This window comes from Temnothorax nylanderi, unplaced genomic scaffold, assembly GCF_030848795.1.
Source record: "Temnothorax nylanderi isolate EJ_2023f unplaced genomic scaffold, tnyl_v1.0 TNYL_tig0264_pilon, whole genome shotgun sequence".
Taxonomy (NCBI): domain Eukaryota; kingdom Metazoa; phylum Arthropoda; class Insecta; order Hymenoptera; family Formicidae; genus Temnothorax; species Temnothorax nylanderi.
Window position 1 is genome coordinate 11,898 of NW_027249326.1, and position 22,158 is coordinate 34,055.

Here is a 22,158-nt window from a genome sequence, read left to right on the forward strand (position 1 = left end):
TGCATGTTGCGATAACCGATCGCAACACTGTCGAGTAACAATCAAAAGATTTTAACCGTCGCTCTAAAGGTTGGATCCCTTTTTCTAGAGTTTTACCATATCTCTTATATAATTAAATAACTTTCTAAATTCGATAAGTTACTACATCTTTAATTATCGTAATACCCATCTTGTTCTATTTTTAGATGAAACAGCAGTTATTTCAGTATATTTTAATTGCAAATTAGTGGACAAATCATTAGTCAGTAACATGATATAAAGATGAGCATTGTGGAGCGAAATTTTCCTGAAAATACATAACGCTGTCGGTCTTGTTCATTAAAATTTACGCGGTTCATTATATCTTGATTCAACGAATATCCTCATTTGTACCGTTTTAAAATGCGTGTGGTTTAAAATAAACGCGCGACACGACGCAGCTCCCGTTGCGTCCTCATTATTGACCGCGGTGTACCAGGCACATACATATACATACCTGGCGATCACCAGGATTTCTGTATACGCTCTGAAAATGGACGATCGGCGGTTGTTTCGTTCCCCTTGATATCGCATCTGCATGCAGATACATCACGAAGTTATCAGTTCCCTGTAGAATCCACCGCGATCTCGCACATTTGCGGCGCCACTTCCGGCAGGGAAAACAAAACGCGGGCCGGGAGTCGCGTCGACGCGCGCGATTCATCCGCAACTTTCGCAATAAATCAACAACAGAGATGCGTAAACAATTTCTATCATCTAACCCACTGGGACGTGCGGAGAGATCAATCACAGGACGCGCGATGGCGGCGCGATTTAATTATTCGGCCTAGTCGCCGATCGATTGTGCGAAAGATCGTAATGATGAAGACTTTAAATTGCGCAAAATTCCGATTCCGCAAAACTGGATGCTAGGATCTCGAGAAAGACCGTGGATAATTCTCCAATCCTTTTTCGCCCGCTTATTTACAATCTATTATAATTTTGAGTGATCACGACCTGCGCTATTTGAATACTCAGATTTACGCCTCCAAATGTTTTACCACATTTTATCTCTCTAAAAAATCCTGCAATGTAAAAATATAAAATAAACAATTAAGAGAGGAAGAGAAGAAAGTACCGTAAAAAAAAACTTGGAAACGGGATTGCTGCGCTGTCGATGGACACGCGCTGAAAATTCAACGTCGTTAATTGAAAAATTCCCGACATTTCGTCGACGCAATGATTGTAAAGCGAGAACGCGCGAATAAATATGACCCCCGCGCCAGGAGAGATACGGATCTCTCGCATCGGTCAGGCGTTCAGAATGACGTGGACGACACCGTCGGCGTCGTCGACCTCGTCGAAGATAATCGGTCGAATACACATGCAGTGAAAGCGCGTCGCGCGATCCTGCATTTTAAATCATGCCCCCGACTTTTTCCGTCGCAGCTTTTCAACGGCGCGGCGGCAGCTGGCACGGCCCAGCTGCCAATAGCACAGGCGTTATCCGGTCAATTTACCGCGTTTATCCCTTTAAATATGGACGCACGCCCCGTTGATCCACTCGTTATTCCGGATTTCGCGATGCTAAGCGCTGTTTTTCACAGCCGCGAGCGTTTTTATACGGCTCTGTCGGGAAAGTTGGCAATAACAATCGCGAACAATAATAACCGTCATTCACCATCGTTGATTATTGTTGACATTCGACGACAAAGTCGATTTCACCCGTTTATCGCGATGTACGACTTCCAGAATATGGGCTATTTAATTAATAAAATTTTTTTATAACGTCGACAATGCGAAATTATTTCGGTTTTTAAAGCGCCTGTACGGACGTAGACATATTTTACGTGGAATAATAATGGTGTTTGAAATTTCGATCAAATTAGCTATGGGTATCTTCAAACCATTGAAACAAAGCTGTATTTCCATCCTTTATTTTTCTCTCTCTTTCTCTTCCTGCATGTTTCCACGCGTGGAATCGATGCCGAATTTATTACCGCTATGGCATACATATTCATCGTGACGGGCGTCACTCACAGGATATAGAAACTAAATCTACTGGAAGTGAGACCGTAACCATCAAACTCTCTCGCATTGTCCTTACTTTCTCGATTGACGCTGATGAATTTTTACGCGCCTTCATCCGTTGATTCACCGGTTGTCGCCGCGCGATAAAACGAGGTGCGACGTCTAAAGGGACAAGGGTTGGAAAAAAGAGCATGGCTGATGAAGATTCAGCAATGTACAAACGCGGGCAAACACCAACAGGAGCATCGGCTATGCGAATTACAACGCTGAATATACGGCGCTTCTCTTTCGCGTCGTCCTGTATTATCGTTTCGCACGAAATAAGAACTTGCAAATCCGATTAGTGAATAATATTTTAAGAGTTCGCAATATTTGTAAGAAAGAAAGAATTTGACTTGGGATCCGGTTATAATAATAAAAACGATAGATTTAATTTTACAATTCTATGACACGACAGATAGATTAATTTCTCGTATATGTGATTCCATAGACAATTTTTTAGAATATATGTATATTAATTTTCAGTGAGTTAGACGTGACAGAGAGCAATAAAGGGGAGATGGCACGTGCGTAGCATTCAACTACAAATATTTTCTTCCTCCCGGTAAAAGCCGTATCAATTTGCATTTCTAATTAGCCATTAGCATAAAGCTAGTTTCTTATTACTTAGCACGAGAAGAGCGGCATAAGCAGCAACAACAGGCGTTCACATCTAATCTCACGTATTTCAGTTAAACGAAATTACAGAGCGGACAATATCCGTCGAATTATTCAACGCCTCGTATACATTGCTGCATCGCTGTATTCCTGCAGCGTGTCGCGTTGCCAGCTCCGCTTTAAACGAATGTTTTATAAAAAATAAATAAAATATTTTTACGTTAAACGGGGGGGTTGTTGTATACGTTTTGTAGAAACAGATCCCTCAAAGGGATAAATGAAAAATATTGCGTGACTCGTTGAATTGTTGCCATACGCGTGCGGGCGCAATGAATTGAAACGCTCTTTTGTGTAGTTTGATCGCTAAAAGTGCATAGCGCGATATATCGGCTTTACACAAGATTTACGCTTGTTAGATAGCCTCGTATCTTTAACTCAATTTACTCTTGTTATCTTTTTCATTCTGTTCCATTCACGTATTACTTTCGAGTTGAACAATTAAAAAGAGATGTATTTTAATGCGAAAAAGAAAGTGTTTGAAAATACTAGATCGCCATGCTTTCAAAAAGCGTTTTCCACGCAGAAAATTTGTCAGAAGAAAGTCTTGTTAAATAACCCTTCGTCTGTAAAGTTTTTTTTGCACCCTCGGAGTGTAAACGTGTGGATCTTTCACGTTTGACGATATTTTTTTCTACCTCAAAGTATTTTAAAGAATCTGAAAAAAATTCACAAAACATCTGTCCACATTGTAGTTGATGATTTTATAGTCATTTTGATAAACATCACTTATTTAATATTTTCTAGTAGGCTTGCAAGTTTTACAGTTACAAGCAAATATTATTTTGGATGCCGTAGACCCACGTTTACAGACGGAGGGACAATTTTAATAAAGAACAAATATGGAATACATTTCGATTAGACTATTTACCTTCATACACCCAGTCCGGTACTCCATTGTAAATAGTTCCAAACACTCCCGTGCTGGTTATCTGATAGTCATTGGCCACCTCTGCCTCCGGTCTATAGTAGATATTGTTCTGGTGAACGTAGATCAGGGCGTTGCCGCGCGGTGCCCAGGTCGCGAGCTGCAACGGCGTCGACTCGTTCGCCGCCAATATCGTCTCCATTCTGCAAACATAACAAACAACGTGTTTCGTAATACAGTGAAAACAACGACTCTCGCAGTTATTTTCTCGCCGCCGCGCCGCGCCTGCGTTTTCCAAGACAGAGACCACTCGCGGGGGGTTTTTACGCTTTCGCGGAGAAGAAACTGACGCGCGCAACTTTCCCGCTTTTTCGTGCTTCCTATTTCACGTTTTCCCGTTGTAAATAAAATGTTCATCAGTTTATCTCCCAGTCAGGACATTGCGCTTTCAAAGACGGATGTGCGCGGTTACGGTAAAAATGTTACGAATGCAAGAGTACTTTTTACTACTTTAGTACTAGTTTTGTACAAAATTACAAAAGGAGAAAACATAGTAGAAGCCAAGAAGATGGAGTACACACACATACACGCGTACGTGTTATTGCCTTAAATTGAGAAGTGAAAAATGTTACGAAATAATGTTAGGTAGCACGACAGGCTAAACGTCTCATATATTTTGTATTTTTAATTTTGCTAATATACCGCCCGTTGGACGAAATGCCGCGACACACACTTTCATAAAAACTTTTCTCTCGAAATTATTCGCGAGATAATAACAAAATATATAAAACGCGAAATACGAGATCCAAAAACATCAAGTTAGTGGAATTACTAGCTGCTGGCCTCTTAATCTAACGTACAAAGTGGCAACATAGCGCAACGTCATAAAGTTAATAATTAAAATTGAAGATTTGGTGTGTATCGCTTACAGGTTAGTGTATAAACTTTTATTTTGCAGTCAATCTACTTTACAGATTCTTAGTCGCTTTTTGTTGCATGTAAAACTAAGATAGAAATTTAGTGTACTCTATTTAGCAAGTGTCATATGATATACATTTCTTTGTGTACAATAAAAAAGTAAAGACAGCAATATCGGATAATTTAGAGATAGTTTGTATAATAAATATATAATATAATAATTATTATTATTAATGTAATAAGACTATTTTATTATTAACTAGCTGGTTACCCGGGCTTCGCCCCGGAGAACATATGTAATAAGACACGCAAATAGTCTCTCTCTCTCTCTCTCTCCCTCTCCCTCTCCCTCTCCCTCTCCCTCTCCCTCTCCCTCTCCCTCTCCCTCTCCCTCTCCCTCTCCCTCTCCTCTCCCTCTCCTCTCCCTCTCCCTCTCCCCCCCCTCCCCCTCCCCCCTCCCCCCCTCCCCCTCCCCTCCCCTCCCCTCCCCCTCCCCCTCCCTCTCCCCCTTCTCTCCCTCTCCCTCTCCCTCTCCCTCTCCCTCTCCCTCTCCCTCTCCCTCTCCCTCTCCCTCTCTTCTCCCTCTCCCTCTCCCTCTCCCTCTCCCTCTCCCTCTCCCTCTCCCTCTCCCTCTCCCTCTCCCTCTCCCTCTCCCTCTCCCTCTCCCTCTCCCTCTCCCTCTCCCTCTCCCTCTCCCTCTCCCTCTCCCTCTCTCTCTCTCTCTCTCTCTCGATTATTTCCCGAAAAAATAGAAAAACAAATAAAACCGGTTTCCACAAAATCGATAACAAAAAACTATACACATAGTGGCATTCCCCGGAAAATTCTAGCCCTATTTCATATACTTTTGGTAAAAATTCGATTCAAAGGTTTGGGCTGGGCATTGATGAATCAGTCAGTCAATCAGGACATTTGTCTTCTATATAAAAAAAACCGGTTTCCAGAAAATCGGTAACGAAAAACTATACACGTCATGGCACTCCCCGGAAAATTCTACCCCTGTTTCATATACTTTTGGTAAAAATTCGATCAACTAACGAATGAGTAGTTCGCGGACAGACGGACGGACGGACGGACAAACAGTCGGGTTTTATATAATAGTATGATACGTCTTAAAATGCAATAAAAATTATTTTTTGCAAGATTAATATAAAGTGGTTCACCTTACCCGACATAGTTCAAATTACCCTACAAAAATCTATCTTTTCGAAAATTTTATATAACTATAACATTAAACTCACCATAAATAAACGAAATTTGTTAGGAATACATTGTAACAAATATTTGGCATTACAACTCAGTGAAAACAAGGTTCAGCTATCTTTAGTAGGTTTTAAATTATCTTAAAAAAGACTTAGGCTGGTTTAAATCATCCGAATTTCCTCTAAGCTCGTCTCGCTCATCGATCTCACAATCAATCGGACAAATTCACGCTTACAACGGGGTCGGTATCGAAATTCGGGTACATGAAGTTGAGACAGATAGAGGACTATGTAAGCTGTCGGATCACGTCCGCGTTATTATTGCTTAGCGTTCGTGACCGATCTGCTGCAACCAACAATGATGTCACAGTGTTCCGGTTGAACAATGCCGTAACTCTGTATGATTTTAGGCGGGGTTCCTAGTTTGGAACTGCCGGACAACCCGGAGACATAGTCCCGCATAACTACAGCGCGCGCCGTATTGTCACGGTGGCTTTGGCCGGGGAAACGTAATACGGGCCACAAATTCTTCGTCAAAGGTTCGAAATCCAAACAATAGCGCGGCGGATTATTACCGGCGAGGGAACGATCGAATAAAACGGCAAATAAGTAATTACTCGCGGGGAATAATTACGATTATAATTCAGAGATGCAATTAACATCGAAATGGGTGTAGCGTATTATTGTTCCCACCAATATGAGGTGCTTCTGCATATTGGTAACGCTACGTTTAGGAAACTACATTATTGATGCTTTCAGCACGACAGAAACTATTATGGAATTGTATGTTATTGCTGGCAATAAATTATCTCTTATCACGTTATCACGTGCATTAATTGACTTATTATTCATACAATATAAATAAAGTTACACTAATTAATTTTGTGGTAATAAAGTTTTATCAAATCCCTCCTTTGAACTACATAAATACGTTTTATCCCTTACATTGTTTATAACTTTTTTGCTTCCTCATAGAGGAAGCTTTGTTTTCATAAACTTCGTATATGGACCTTTGATCGCATATAAAACTAGGTCTAATCAACCAAATGTTAATGAATTATATATATGAAATAGGGGTAGAAAAGTCCGAAGAAAAAATTGTTTTTCTAGTTTTCGATGCCAATGTGTTCCTTGTTCAGAAACGTGGGAAAATCGTAATTTTAAAAAATGTCCGTATGTATGTATGTATATATTAGGGCGACCCAAAAAAAAACGATTATTTTTTTTTTTCAAGTCTCCTATGAAAATATGTTAGTTTATCATGTTTTAAGAGCCCCCTCCAAAGGACAACTCAAAAAAAAATTTTTAAAGGGTCGCTCAAAATTTTTTAAAATTTCCAAAATTGTCAAAAATCGATTTTTTTTTTTTATATAATTTTTCTCGTGATTTCATTTTTTTCTACATGAAAAATCATGAAGATCCTGAAAATTTCAAGTCAAAATTTTAATATTTAAAGGTCGCTCCAAATTTTTTTAAGTTTTCAAGTCGAGTACTTTATATCTTTTCGAGCTACTTCTGAACATGAATATTAACAAACTTAATATTTTTCTTCTTGAATTTGACATGCTAAAGAATGGAATTAAAGCACGAGAAACAAAAAAAAAATTTAATGAACAATTTTCACTATTTTAGTATAATTGTAAAAAAATCATAATTTTTTAAATTATGTAAATTAATTTATTTTACAAAAATTAACATTTTAATAATGTTTTTATAATTTTTTTTTACATTTTTATAATTTTTAAACACAACAATAGTCAATTATATACATCATTTAGAACAACAATATCTTTTAACTTTCTTTACCAAAGTATTTTTTTTCCATACTAATTAACACTTATCAAAACTTAACTTCAGTTTACAACTTATCAATATTTAATTAAATTAAAAGCAAAATCAAAAATTTACTTTAACAAGGTTCTAGTAGTGATAACTATATTAAGGGTAGTTAATTTTACTCAGCAGTTTTATCAAAACGAGTCATCAAATTCTTTTTGGTAGCATTTGAAAACATTTTTCTGTTAGCTTCAATCACTTGCAACAAGTATTGTTTTTGATTTTGCTTTTAATTTAATTAAATATTGATAAGTTGTAAACTGAAGTTAAGTTTTGATAAGTGTTAATTAGTATGGAAAAAAAATACTTTGGTAAAGAAAGTTAAAAGATATTGTTGTTCTAAATGATGTATATAATTGACTATTGTTGTGTTTAAAAATTATAAAAATGTAAAAAAAAATTATAAAAACATTATTAAAATGTTAATTTTTGTAAAATAAATTAATTTACATAATTTAAAAAATTATGATTTTTTTACAATTATACTAAAATAGTGAAAATTGTTCATTAAATTTTTTTTTGTTTCTCGTGCTTTAATTCCATTCTTTAGCATGTCAAATTCAAGAAGAAAAATATTAAGTTCGTTAATATTCATGTTCAGAAGTAGCTCGAAAAGATATAAAGTACTCGACTTGAAAACTTAAACAAATTTGGAGCGACCTTTAAATATTAAAATTTTGACTTGAAATTTTCAGGATTTTCATGATTTTTCATGTAGAAAGAAATGAAATCACGAGAAAAATTATATAAAAAAAAAAAATCAATTTTTGACAATTTTGGAAATTTTAAAAAATTTTGAGCGACCCTTTAAAAATTTTTTTTTGAGTTGTCCTTTGGAGGGGGCTTTTAAAACATGATAAACTAACATATTTTCATAGGAGACTTGAAAAAAAAAATAATCGTTTTTTTTGGGTCGCCCTAGTATATATGTATGTATGTATGTATGTGCCAAATTTACCGAAATTTCTATAACTCAAGAACTAATTAACCATATTTTAAAGCATTATATATGAAATAGGGGTAGAAAAAACTAAAGAATATAATAGAATTAATAAAAATTGCTAATAATAAAGGGGTTACCGATTTCTGTTTAAACAAACAGCCAAATTTACCGAAATTTCTATAATTCAAGAACTAATTAACCAAATTTTAAAGAATTATACAATATATGAAATAGGGGTAGAAAAAACTGAAGAATATAATAGAATTAATAAAACCGAAAAGTATATATTTGTTCCGCCAATAGTGATTAACAAGAAAAAACTCTATTTTTAATCAACAACGTTTGGCAATATCATGACGGTTCGACCATTGGTTTTGGTCGAATTAATCGTCACGTTTCGACCATGGGATTTGGTCTTTTCTAAATTGATATAATCTTTGATACTTGTGTATATAAGCATCTTATTTTTATTAAACTAGACACTACAGACGCGCGCTTCGCGCGCGCTATTTAGCTTTAACATTATGCTATTCTATTACACTATTAACTCCTTGATACACACAACTGTCAAAATATACAATGACAGCTGCAAATGAAGTAAGCGCAGCAAGAGAACCAATCGGCATCGCGGAAAAGCGACAACAATAAACTTTACATCTCCTTTTTAGAAGAGGATTAAATTATTAAATTTATTACGAAAAAATATTACCTCAGCCAGGATTCGAACCTGGAACTTCCCTCATTCCGTGTAGGGCGTCGAGAATTAATAAAAATTGCTAATAATAAAGAGATTACCGATTTCTATCTAAAAAAATCTACATGATTGCTCTAATTTTCGCAAATTTTGAGATATCGAGCTTAATTTTTTTTATGGATAGAGTATCATTAAAGGTAGGTTGGTGTTGAATTTGGCAATGATCGGTGAAGGGGTTACCGATTTTTGTCTAAAAAGTGTACAAGTTATACATGTAATCTTATATATAGAACGTATCGCATTAAAGGAAGGTTGTTTTGAATTTCGCAAAGATTAGTGAAAGGGTTACCGATTTCTGCCTAAAAAATGTATAGGGTAGACCGAGGCGAATCGGATTACTAATTAGCACGATAAAATAGCTCGTTTGAAATAAAACACTAACAAAAACTGTCTTAAAACTTATATTGATCCGATTCGCCTCGGTCTACCCTAAGTTACTTGATGGATAGAGTATCATTAAAGAAAGATTGTTAGTGAATTTGGCGAGGATTGGTGAAGGGATTACCGATTTCTGCTTAAAAAGTGTAGAAGATGTACATGTAATTTTATATAGAGTATTATTAAAAGAAGGTTGTTTTGAATTTTGCGAGGATCGGTGAGAGGGTTACCGATTTATGCTTAAAAAATGTGTAACGATTTCTGCTTAAAAAATGTGTAAGTTATTTGATGGATAGAATATCATTTAAAGAAGGTATTGAATTTGGCGAGGATCGGTGAAGAAGTTACTGATTTTTGCTTAAAAAGTTACATGTATAAGTTATACATGTAATTTTATATAGAGTATCGTTAAAAGAAGGTTGGTATTGAATTTGGCGATAATCGGTAAAAAGGTTCTTTCTTTATACAAAATTTTGAATTTTTGAGAAATGTCTGTGGTACCTTTAACTTCCGCAAATTTTGAGATTGGGTTATTTCTAATTCTATTATGTTCTTCAGTTTTTTCTACCCCTATTTTATATATAATTCTTTAAGATTTGGTTGATTAGACCCAGCTTTATACGCGATCAAAGGTCTGTAATATTTGGAGAAATGTCTGTGGTTGTTTTAACTTCCGCAAATTTTGAGATATCGGGTTATTTCTAATTCTGTTATATTCTTCAGTTTTTTCTTGAATTTGGCGAGGATCGGTGAAGGGATTACCGATTTCTGCTTAAAAAGTGTATAAGATGTATATGTAATTTTATATAGATTATCATTAAAGGAAGGTTCTTTTGAATTTTGCGAGGATCGGTGAAGGAGTTACCAATTTCTGCTTAAAAAGTTACATGTATAAGTTATACGTGAGATATAATTTTATATAGAGTATCATTAAAAGAAGGTTGGTATTGAACAAAATGGAAATAAGATATATCCGCAATTAGTAGGGATCATTTTAGTAAAAACATTAATTATTAAATTGATTTTTGTAAGAGTATAACAGATATTAGTATAACAGATATTAGTTGCAATAAAGCTTTATCACAATAAAAAAAAGTGTGCAAGTAGAAACTTGCACATTGCTTCCTCATAGTTTTTAAGTGTGCAAGTAGAAACCTGCACATTGCTTCCTCATAGTTTTTAAGTGTGCAAATAGAAACCTGCACATTGCTTCCTCATAGTTTTTAAGTGGGCAAGAAGAAACTTGCACATTGCTTTCTCATAATTTTTAAGTATGCAAATTATAAATTTAAACATTACTTCCTCACAATTTTTAAGTATGCAAATTATAAATTTGCACATTGCTTAATCAACATTTTATTTCGCTCATAAAACTTCCTCTATGAGAAAGCGAAATTAATAAATATCTACTAATAATTATGCATAAAAAAACAGGCTTCCTCATAGAGAAAGCTTTATGAGCGAAATAAAATGTTGATTAAGCAATGTGCAAATTTATATTTTGCATACTTAAAAATTGTGAGGAAGTAATGTTTAAATTTATAATTTGCATACTTAAAAATTATGAGAAAGCAATGTGCAAGTTTCTTCTTGCCCACTTATTAATTACGTAATCCTCATTTAATTTAATTAAATTTAAATTTCTAATTCTCTTTCAATCTTATGATTCTGTTTTGCGCTTCTTTAGAAATAAACTTAAATGTCTGTAAAAAAAATAGTCGAATAGACATTTTCAATGTTTTTTTCCTAATGCCCGCATTTTACGACTTCCTCGTAAATTAAGTTTGGATCGGGTAATTTCTGCCAAGACTAAAGACCTCTTTGCGCTCGTTCGCGATTAGGTAGAGACGCTGTTTACAAACGGCTTGAGAAAAGCCGATTAAGGGAAGTTGATTTTTGCCCTCGCGTGCGTCGTAAAAATATCATTGTAGGATCCTACAATGTAGACAATGTAAATCGACGGGAAACACTCCAACCGTTTGTTTACTCGAGTACCAAAGCCGTAGATTTTATGAATCGACCTTTTTGGCTGTGTATATCTACAGAAAATATAGTCCTTTTATCGCGTTATCTCACGTGCCGTAAAAGCGCTAATAAAGTTTGATATTTCACTCTCTTAACGTCGGATTAAGATGCACAGTTTCAAGATGCTCGAGACGCATCCAGCAATAAGATGTTCCGCGCGACATGCGACGGGAATAAACGAGAATGACGCGACGCGACGTACGTGTTCCGCTCACATGCTCGACATTGTTATCTCTCACACTCTCTCTCTCTCTCTCTCTCTCTCTCTCTCCTCTCTCTCTCTCTCTCTCTCTCTCTTTTTTCATTGTCATTTTGGATAAAAGTTTTATCCATTTCGGATAAAAGCTTTAAAATCGAGATCGGACTCTGATACGTGGCAGACTGCCAACTCTGCAACGTCCGTTTCCGCATACGGAAAACTATCGGAATCCATTCGCGTACGAACTATTGGCAAATACGTTATCGGGAGGAAACGAATGAAGTCATTGAACCGCTATCTCATAGCACTCTGGTAGATCAATTAAATAATTGCGCGGAAATGATTTTTCGTGAAACATCGAACTTATCCTTCCAGTTTACATCACGATCTTTTGACTCGTCGATTGCTTCTATAAGAAGTAAGACGTGCTATAAGTTTTCGTTTAATCGAGCAAACCGATCGGCTTATCTTCTTTATGGATCTTTGAGATTTTGAAATTTAAACGAGCACCATATTTGTAAGCGATCTTTCGCTACGTTAATTCTCACTGCGTTCTCTGCTTATACTTTTTACGAGAATTTTGCTTTCATGGAAATTCCAATCTATAAAAGAACCTCGAACATATCGCGAAACATGCGAGTTTCATCTTACGTCGCCGCAATATGTGTCCACAAATGCATATGTTCTCAGATACGTTTCCAGATGCACATACACTTATGTATACATTTGAAAGAGAATAGGAAGAAAATGTTTAAGAGGGATGGAACGAGAGGAGAAACGAGACGAAGAAAGAGAGAGAGCCTCTTCTCTGCAGACAGTAAAATCGGGAGCCGTTCGGATATAAACCAAAAGTATGCATCGCGTTCTGAAATTGATTTTGTGACGGCTTCTGAGATTACAGATGGAACAAACAAACACGTTTACGATTATGTAACCACACGTATACGTTTGGGAATAATAAGCACATGAAAATCGCTTGAAATCTTACATTAAAAAAACTAATATTGTATTAACAACATTAGTCTAACAATAAGTGAAAATAATCTTGTTAATAAATTACGCTCTTGTTTTAACCCTTTAAGGACGTTCTCCGGTCCTTATACTAGAGAAAATCGATTTTCTTTAGATTTTCTTGAAACTGTGAATATACGTTAATTTAGGTGTGCTTTATGCGTGGTATAAATTTCAGTACCTCTTCCGGTATAAAAAATAAAGATACTGAGCCTCAAAGTTTCAATTTTTACTAATGAAAAGGTTTTCCAGGCCAAACGGTAAGAGATACGAGGTTGGCCAAGAGGACCAAAGTTGCTCCTCTCGTCGAGTTCTATAAGGAAAAAATGCCAAAACTAAAAAAAATTTAAATTTAAAAATTTTTTTTGAAACTTTGAGGCTCAGTATCTTTATTTTTTATACCGGAAGAGGTACTGAAATTTATACCACGCATAAAGCACACCTAAATTAACGTATATTCACAGTTTCAAGAAAATCTAAAGAAAATCGATTTTCTCTAGTATAAGCACCGGAGAACGTCCTTAACGGCCGCCTCGCAAGAGTTTAACATACTCGACTCATAGTGGATTGAAGTTAGCAAGTATCAAATATGTAAAAACAAAATTTCAACAATTTTTCTACCCTCTAAACTACCCCTACATGCAAAAGCCACCCTTAAAACGTCAAAACGTTGCAATCTAATTTCCTGTTACTTTATCCTGATTTAAATTGTAGAGAAAATACTTCAGAACGTGCAGGTATATATGTTGTAAAAAACTTACAGACCATTACTACCCTTATAAACCATCGCTACATTAAAGAAAACATCCCCATAGTTCAGAAACGTTACAAGTCGAAAATCTGGTGGCTTATGTCATTCTCAAATGAGAAAGAATTTCATTAATATTGTCATTAAATTAATAAGATTATTTTCAATCAGATTTTATACCTGTTAATACATCATTTTTTCGTGTATGTATCAATACATTATAATTCATTACCGTTATTTCACTCATTAATTGTAATTATTTTAGTAACTACGCTACGAACAATCCTCACTTCGAAATGCGCGTTGAAAAACTGCAGTGAAGATTACTCGGTATTTATTAGAGACGGTGAGCCATAGCGGAACAAACAATCTAGGGTTCGAGACAAATGTTCGCGAGTTCTTAAAAAAACAGGATCAGAGTGCCGTTACACCGAGCCATTTGCTTTCTACCTCCGCGCTTTGCGTCGAAAAAAGCCGGTGGGTCTTTCCGGCTGGATTCGCGCAATGACCCCGCGGCGTTTTCGTTCGCGCGCGGCGCGCGGCGTTCAGCCGGCCGCGGAAAATCGATGAAAAGCGTAAGCCGCGACGTTGACTGCCGTGTCGTCGGCGTCGGCTCGGATGGCTCGTCGTCCTCGGCGCGCGGCAAACTTCTTCCCGAAAAGCCATAAATAAAGGCACCGGTATTCATGCGGCGTACAAACCGGGTTTATGGCGGGACACAGGGCTCGCCTGGCCCTCGCCTCGCCTCGCCTCGCCTCGTCTCGCCTCGCTTCGCATCGCCAGGCGCGGAATATATAGCAAGGTAACTCTCACGGCTTATTTACCCGTCGCTCTCCGTCTCTCGCTCTCGTTCCCCGCTCTTTTGCCCTCGCCCCCAGGCGTACCGGTGTACTCTCGTTTCTGCCTTTTATCGCGACACCAAAAGCCAAAAACGACGGCGAGTTTACTGCCCCCCCCCCTCCGCTTGGTCCACGACTGTTCTCCGCATCATTGCCACCACGCGTGAACAAACTGTCGTGTTACAGTTTTCGCAAAAAAAAAAAAAAGAAAAAAAAAAAAGAATGAAAGAAAATCTTCGCACTTGGCGCTCTTTGATTTTGAGGATTCGTCGAGAATAACTCGAAATAAGAGACATGCATTTTTTATAACATCGCGCCAGATTACTTTCGCAAATGTACCATCGCGTTGCAAAATAATTTTAAAAGCAGTTTTTTCAAAATTTAAAAAAAGTACAAAATGCAGTTAAAATTAGTCACGTCGTGGTTTACTTTCACGAAATAGAGAATTACTTTTTTAGATATCAACTGATCTTATTGGAGAGATAAATTATAATTAGGGAATAAATGTTATATTTTTTTATTATATGCTGCGTTATATTAAATAATATATAATATATTATGTTCGCTTTGCGGGCAACAAACACAATATATAATAATAATGGAAAGTATTTTCTAAAATGTTATACGCGCAGCGAACTCAATACATTAATAAAAAGTAATCCCTAAATAGCAATCTTTCTATTTCAATCAATATATCACAGATAATTCCAATTCAGCTTCGGCCGTCGAAATATTAGCGATGAAAATAATTATCTTTCGTATATAAACTAATCGTATTTCGTTCGACGTTCTGCAGCTAGAGAGATTTCGAACATACATACGCAATGACACGATATTACAATTGCGGAAAGGAAACGTTCCAGAGCGGTACGTTTTATCTGCGTCTGAAGTAACGTCCTGGCGCGGGTCCATTTTCCTGTGTCGAATGAACGGATACGTATCGCAAATATACAAATGTAAATGAGCCGAAATTTCGTAAGAAATTTATTTCATCGCCTGTCCCGACGTTATTTTTCACGTCCCGAAAAACGGAGCGTCTAGCGGCATACGCTCCGCGAGAAAAATCGCTTCTTCATGTCAAAACGCACGTAAGATTATAACGCGCGTACTGATACGCGCGATATATGCATCAGAGGCAGAGGCATATTCCACGTTTTCCTAAGAATACACACGTTTTTATTTGTTTGTAAAATTTATCGTAAAATGGACGATTTGGCGTTTCATTCGTTTGAGATAATAGTCTGTATATTTTAATATCTGAAGACGCGTAAAGTAATTTATGGGAGATATAAATATATAACATACCATTAATTTTACTGCTACTGATCATGTATGCAAATATATGAGTGTTTTAATTTCAGTTTTAATTTATTTTATAATTTATTCTTAATTTTAATTTTATTCCGCAACACTCGCAATCGCATCTCGCGTTCTTTAACGAAAAATACGTTGAAAATTTATTAAATAAATAATCCTCCTCATTTTCCAACCATGTATATATTAATTTTCTTGCCTAAAATTACGTCAAAGTTGAATACATACTCTCGAAATAATCCTACGTTATTTTATTTGCAATTTTTGTCTTAAAATCTGGCTCTTCCCCAAAGCCAACGATAAATCTCAAGCTTGACAGCGAGGAGCAGTGTATGTCTGCTCGTTGCGGTGGTTGCGACCGTGGTTAAATCGTGAAACAGCCGCTCTATGTACAAAGATGACGAGCGGCCTTTGCGTCTCTGCGAATCACGGTTCAGAAACGGACTGAAGTTTGATCTGCGCGAGTACGATGATCTCAAGCGCGACGGTAAAGTCCAAAATCATGAGATTCGCTTGCCGTTGGGGGGGGGGGGGGGCACGGGTATCCACATAACTGGCGAAATTTCGCGGAATCTCTCTCTCTCTCTCTCTCTCTCTCTCTCTCTCTCTCTCTCTCTCTCTCTCTCTCTCTCTCTCTCTCTCTCTCTCGGCGGTAGGACGGATTTCAGCAGCCTCCTAGTTCCGCGTGGATGAACCTTTAAGGCACATTGGCTCCTTTGCAGGAGTGCGAACGACAGGGATTCGCGACAAGGACAACGCTATTCTCACCGCAGATCTCGATAAAGTCTTTACGGTTTCGCGCGCGATCATGAGAAATTGGTCTTCGAAATTTTGCGAGTTTCACAGGCGACCTAGTTTCTCGAATGATTTAAACTCTAGAAGAAGTTCGACTAATATATTAAAAAGAATCGTCCCCTTCTCTATAAAGGTATGATCGCGGGTAAATTTATCTTCAATTATTGCGCTAAATTATAATTCTTAATTACAAAGGCCAACAATTTTGAATCCATTAAAAGAACCATTTCAGGACATTTGTGTATTTACTTCATAAATATAAATAGCAGATAGACAATAATAATAATAATATTTACATTAATGTCAATATATATGGAGCTAACGAGTAAGCAAATATATGTATAAACAGTTGAATATGGACAAGCAAAACGCACAAATAAATTTAACAAGAGAGATGATAAACAGATTGTTGATATTAATTTCCATACGGCTCTAATTAATATTTGAATCAGAGTTAATAATATACTTCGATTCATGAAAATGTACTTATTAAGATATTTATTTCGGAACAATCGAGGGAGCGTTCTTAACACGAGCAGAAGAGAATACTGTTAGGAATTAAAGAAAATGGGGAAACTCTTAAAAAGGTAGGGCACAATTTGTCCTGCCTCTTTGCAAAGCCAGCAAACGTCTCGATACCGCGAAAAGTGCAAGCGTGCGAATAAGTTCACGCCTCGGAAGACAGCTTTAAATTCTTTTCGCCGCCGGCGGGGAGGACGAGAGGAAAAGAGAGAGCGAGATCTCGTTGACGATCGAGGATGCCGGCGGGCCCCGGTAATCGTGATATAACCGCTCCTAAATGCTGAGTTAATGATCAAATCCGCGAGGGAAAGTTCTCAGACGCGGAACGGGGTATCGGGGGGAGGGGGGCGAAGCAAGGTGGTGACGGTAAGACGGCGCGGGATTAAATTCGTGCGCAGTTTGTAATTTGCACGCGCCGCGGTGCGGCTTTTCCTTTCTCCTTTCTCTCGGGGGGAGGAAGGGGAGGAGGGGGCCGAGATTAAAATGCAAATCCGTACTTGAAATCGCTGGAATAAATTTGAGATATGATTGTCGCAAACGCCGTCGTGACACGGCTCGTTTACTTACAGAGTCTCTAGGTTCACGATCCTGTAATGGGCCAGGTACGTATGACGATACAGCTGAAACAGAAACAAGAGCGATATTTCATTCAGTTTGCTGAAATCAATGGGTCAGAATTAATAAAAGGGTAGGCATATAAAGTTATTTCGCGCGAAATTCAATTTTTTTCAAATGTCGCGAGGCAAATGTTATGTACCCACTTTTCGTTAATTTCTAAGACATTCTCTAACTAAGATGCATTAACTCTAGTTTACCACATTCCGGTTCAGTAGACGTTTTTCGCTTTTCTAATTTTCATATAATAACATAATTTTCTAGTTTCCTTATAATAAGTTCAGTTTAAACTCAAATCATTTTCTTGACCTGATATTATCATAAATATCTTATTCAAACTGTATTATTTCCAATTTTTACATTAAAAGCTTAAAAATATTAATTAAAATAAAAATAATAATGCAACAAAATCGAGCGGTTTTACGGACCGGAGTGTGACGAATTAAGGACTCGAAAATAAGTGTGGCTATAACTAGGCTTAATTACTATTTGTCATCTTTCTTTTCCATTTTTCGCTATATTTTTTTTAAGAGAACTATGACTATTTCCTTTCGTATCCCTCGTAAAGGATTTCCGATAGATTTCGCCCATTCTTTTTTGAAACGGGCAAGTTTTCGGCCCTTTAAATTTATTCTTTCCGCTACGATGATTGATTTTGGGGACACGCCGTATGTTTCCGATAAACCGATAGCGGGGAAATCGATCAAACGTTTGCGCGAGGGCAATGACATTCAAGTGATGGAAATTCCTGCTTCTGAATCCGCGGCGTTAAAAATATCCGCTTCCGTGGCAAGGCATTTGAGTGTGGCCGAGAATACGGGTGACATAAAATACGATAACATGCCACTGCACCCCCCGGATTCTATTTCGTTACCGCATTTTGCTCCGGGTTTCTCCGACGGGTCTTTCTAGGGTCGTGGCGGCTATAAAAACCTCCCGCTCGTGTTACTCGCGTCATTCACGTGGCACAGATAGAGCGGCAAAAATATAATAAAGTCAGCGCTGATAAAAATACGTATCCCGGATCCCGGGCTCCGCTTGTACCTTTCGCGCACGCATATATGAGATTAGCATATAGCATAAATGTGATAAGCGCCGCACGTCGTGTAATACGGTTAACATACGGCAAAATTAACGCACTGACTGAATATAACATAATTAGGATAAATCATTAATCTCTTTAGATAATTAAAATATTGTTGCGTACGTATTATATGTAACAGAAATAAAAACGCAATTTATCAGATTAATTATATACAATGCATGCATGTTTTAAATTCTAGATTAATTTGTGTAGCTTCATATGAGCATCCTCTTTTAATTATCAAAATTTTACTTATTTTATTATTTATTTTGTATAGAGAGAATATTATATTACACAATTCTGTGTAAATCATCGCGTTACTTCACGGTCAAATTAAAATCTGTTATTAGTAGCAAGAGATGAATACATTTTAATTCTATAGAAAATTTCTAGAAAATTTTATTTTAATCATTTTATATCTCGCGCACATCTATAATCCGTTAATATGAATCTATTAGGGCAACTTAGGGACAACTTGTTCTTTTCTTCATTTTTTATCATTACAGCGTATTGAATTCAAATTCGGTTAAAATATAGTAAAAGAGGGAAAAGTCCCGTAAATATTTCGCCGGCACACTTTTATCGAATATGATTCGATTAGGCGTGCGAGCTTATGAATTCCGAAGCTGTATATTGTATACACCCGCCTCGAGGTTGCCCGCCTCTTATACAAAGTCGTTTAACGCGACCGTATCTCACGTCCTTTACAGTTTTCCACTCCGTGCATACCGTCTGCCACTAATAATAATCGTAGTAATAAAAGCAATGAACGGGTAACCGTGCGTCCGAAGTTTAAACAGCAAGCTGCATCAGTGAAACCAATATCAACGCGCGTGTGAATTCACCGGCGCGGCGCGGCGGGGACTCTAAACTACGCTTAGAAGTTTAATAGTCAAACTTCGTGATCGCGCGGCGAATCGTGACTCGCGAGAATTCCCCGGAGAGAGCGCGTCTTTTACCTAGGATACTAATTTTATCAAGCCGCTGGTTTCTCTTCGAGCTGAATGCGTTCAAATGTCGATTAAACGCAAAGAAATATTCTTACCGAACACAACAACTTAAATATCGTCGATCAAATTTATGTGACACGATTAAACGACCAAGATTAACCAGTTTTACGACAGTCTGCTAGTTATCTTGTGGAAAACGCGATTTTCCATCTACGTACTTTTTACGTATTTTTTACGAGCAATTTCCATATAATTAAGTTTATTTTATGTTTTAGTCTAATCGCATTATGTGCCATTTCTTTTCCGACTTCTACTTTCCGACTTATTTCGAAATACATCTATTCGGACATGACCGCGCGTTAAATAAGCGAGAGAACCAAAGAACTAATATTATTATATATGTATAGGTATACAACAACAATGTCGCTGCACACACCCACGATGATTAGAGAAACCGTCGATGTGTTAAGTCACACACCAGGCCGACGAGTGTGTGCGCGCCCGCGGCTGGAAATGGTCCAGCGGCGCGGCGATATTCCCACGGGAACATTTCGGAACCCAGGGAGATCCGAGCAGGCGATAGGAAGCGAACGCGCCGCGCCGGCCGTCGAACGGACCGCGCGGCTATCGACAGTGCCCGGCGATACGGAAGGATTCATGGTGCTCGCCGCGCGCTATTTTGCCTCCATTAACTCTTTCGCGGCGCGCCTATAAATCATGGGGCCGTCTGATAAGGGTCGTGCAACGCTATTTTCACGTGTTGCGGCCGCGCGTCCGCTATCGGCCGCGGGGCTCGTTTCCATCGCATTATTCCCGCCTTCAACACTCCGCGTTGGAGTGCACCGCCCTCCACCCCTCCGTCCCATTAACCCCCCTCGGAGGTTTCAATACTCCTAAGTATGAACGCGTTGTTTCTTCACGCGCGATATGGGTTACGCCGGCACGTAATTTCAGGCCCGATCGGTGTTGAGTGCGGCTGACATTCCGAATCAACGATTTATATTTTTCATGTGGGCTAATAAATAAAAAATAATAATCTCTTTCGCAAGCTATAGTCACACGACTTCCCAATTGTTTCGTTCCCAATTTGTAGTACTTTTCTTTATATTCCTGTTTAAATATATAACATAAAATAAACTTAATTGTATGGAAGTAAGTCGCAAAAAAGTCGATAATTTTACCAACACAATTCGCAATTAAATTAGTAGATTTGCATTACATGCTTCGACAATTGGATAAAACTTGAATGATTCCGTAAGAGTTGAAAGGACTCGAAGAATAACGACAAATTGGGATTTGTCTAGGATATACTACCAACTTGTTGCTACATCGAAAAAATTACGATCGAGTAAAAGACCCATTCATTCTCTAAACTGTTCCTCGATAGCTCATCGAAGCGATGAATGATATATCGCAGCGGAAAAGTCTATACATAAGATTAAAAAAAAAAAAAGATTCTTACATCCCTTATACAGAAATTATGTAATCTTACGTAATCCGAGCAATATTACAGCAAATTGCAAGCTGGAATTTCAAAATTTCGTTCAGTAATTATTACAATCGTTAAGTCGTAAGACCTATCATATATATCAACGCAAGTATTGTATTATTATTGAAAAATTTTATTATTTTATTCAAAAGCTCTTCTCGCGTATAATCCGAATTATATTCCGCCACATTGTAGAGCCGCTGCGTCAGTATTTTTTATAATACATCGTTTGTATGCCGCCAAATTAAGCTGCGCGATAGGAAGATGAAAAATGAATTCCGCGGTGAAAATCGTGTTAGAAATTAATTAATCAAAGTTCTCGCGTTATGAATCGAAAAATGACGAGCCACGCCCCGCCGCTATTGTTGATGTGATTGAAACGTAGCATGGTATGGACAGGTGGCTGATCAATTTTTTTTTCGTTTTTCGCAGCAAACTTTCAGGGGAAATTTCCGTTCGTTATGCAACGCCGCGAACCGAACAAGCCGTCGGATACAATAATATTAAAATTTGTAAATATTATACGAGAAGTACGCGAAGGACCTCACATACAATCTATCGATATATTTTTCTTCCCCACTTCATACACATCACGTTATAAATATGCATTGCGAGACGGAGTCGCGGAATAATAAAAATTTACAATTCCAACAGTTCATTGATTTTGCCTCGCAACGTAGAAAATTATTGAAGTTAAATTTATGAGAGAGAGAGAGAGAGAGAGAGAGAGAGAGAGAGAGAGAGAGAGAGAGAGAGAGAGAGAGAGAGAGAGAGAGAGAGAGAGAGAGAGAGAGAGAGAGAGAGAGAGAGAGAGAGAGAGAGAGAGAGAGAGAGAAAACAGTTTATTAATTATTAATCCACTACATTCCCTTTCGCTTTTAATCGACACGTTTTTCTTCAATCAAAATTACTATATAATCGGTTATCTGATTTCAGAGAAATGAATATTGTTTAACAACGGTTTC

General features: G+C 37.5%; 1 protein-coding gene across 1 annotated transcript in view; it reads right to left on the reverse strand.

Annotated features, from left to right (window-relative positions):
• Positions 1-3,551: 3,551 nt before the first annotated feature.
• LOC139780135 (inactive dipeptidyl peptidase 10-like) overlaps positions 3,552-22,158 on the reverse strand; it is a 199,573-nt gene continuing 180,966 nt past the window's right edge. The window contains exons 5-6 of the mRNA XM_071718636.1: positions 17,623-17,675; positions 3,552-3,774 (exon numbers count right to left, since the gene is read on the reverse strand). Coding sequence (XP_071574737.1) covers positions 3,567-3,774; positions 17,623-17,675 — 261 coding nt within the window. The 3' untranslated portion in view covers positions 3,552-3,566. The remainder of the gene's footprint in view (positions 3,775-17,622; positions 17,676-22,158) is intronic.